General features: G+C 74.9%; 1 protein-coding gene across 1 annotated transcript in view; it reads right to left on the bottom strand.

Annotated features, from left to right (window-relative positions):
• The window catches only part of LOC112965370 (basement membrane-specific heparan sulfate proteoglycan core protein-like), a gene marked incomplete at its 3' end in the record, with an annotated part of 4194 nt that extends 3429 nt beyond the window's left edge, over nucleotides 1-765 (bottom strand). The window contains exons 1-4 of the mRNA XM_026064293.1: nucleotides 700-765; nucleotides 531-611; nucleotides 217-447; nucleotides 20-133 (exon numbers count right to left, since the gene is read on the bottom strand). Coding sequence (XP_025920078.1) covers nucleotides 20-133; nucleotides 217-399 — 297 coding nt within the window. The remainder of the gene's footprint in view (nucleotides 1-19; nucleotides 134-216; nucleotides 448-530; nucleotides 612-699) is intronic.
• Nucleotides 766-1066: the final 301 nt, after the last annotated feature.

A 1066-nucleotide genomic window follows, 5' to 3' on the forward strand; every position in this document is an offset into this window, starting at 1 on the left:
GGGCGGCGGGGGCACTTACGGAGCAGGCGCCGGTCTCGGGGTGGCAGGTATCCGAGTGCCCGTTGCACTCGCACAGCTCGCAGTGGCCCAGGTAGAGCCCGCCGCCGGTGCGGGTGTAGCCGGGGGCGCAATCCTGCCGGAGCGAGGGCAGAGAGGGAGCGATGCGGCGGCGCGGCACGCGGCGGGCACCCCGTGGTGCACAGCCACCCCGCTCACCTGGCAGGACAGCCCGCGGTAGCCCGGCGGGCACCGGCACTCCTCCACCTCCGGCGCCGGCGGGAGGCCGGGAGCGGCCGGCACGGCCGTCTCCATGCTGACGCCGGCGATGCTGGCCGAGACCATGTCGGTGGAGTAGGTGGCGCGGATGAGGATTTCATCCAGGTCGGCCAAGGCCATCATGAGATGCTCCCGCGTGGCCGGCTGCCCGTCCGGGCGCTTCCAGTATTGCTGCGGGCCGAGAGGCGAGGTCGGGGCCGCCCAGGACACCGGCGCCGCGGGGGACCGGTGCCGCGGCGCGCGCCCGGCCCTACCTCCCGGAAGACGATCTCGAAGGCCCGCGGCGCCCGCGGCGGCAGCTCGGGTTGGTAGGCCACCAGCGTGATGTCGTTGCCCTGCGGGGTCCGGCGCGGGGCGTTACGGAGCGGAACGGGAAGGATCCAACCGCCGGCGCCCCCATACCCACCCCGCGGCGCTCCGTACCGTGATCTGGACGTCGGCGTCGGGCAGGGGGGCCCCGCGGCCCCCGGGGGTGTACGCCAAGGTGTAGCGGAGCCRCCCGCCGTAGGAGCCCACCTGCGAGGGAGGAAAGGGGTGACGGGACCCCCGCGGCGCCGATCCGGGGGGGGGCGGATGCGCCGCGCCGCCGTTACCTGGTCCCCCAGGAAGGCGCCGGGGAGCTGCCAGTAGAAAACGCTTTCGGGGAGCAGGGGGAAGCCGTCGTAGAGCAGAGCGTGCTGGGCGCGCGGGACAGACGGAAAAAGAGAGGAAGACAGAGGGAAGCTGCGGCCGCCGCGCCGCCAGAGGGGACGCCGGAGCGGGGGAACGGGCGGCGAGTCGGGCCGGCGCT

The sequence above is a fragment of the Apteryx rowi genome, unplaced genomic scaffold, assembly GCF_003343035.1.
Source record: "Apteryx rowi isolate R43461 unplaced genomic scaffold, aptRow1 scaffold_2124, whole genome shotgun sequence".
Taxonomy (NCBI): domain Eukaryota; kingdom Metazoa; phylum Chordata; class Aves; order Apterygiformes; family Apterygidae; genus Apteryx; species Apteryx rowi.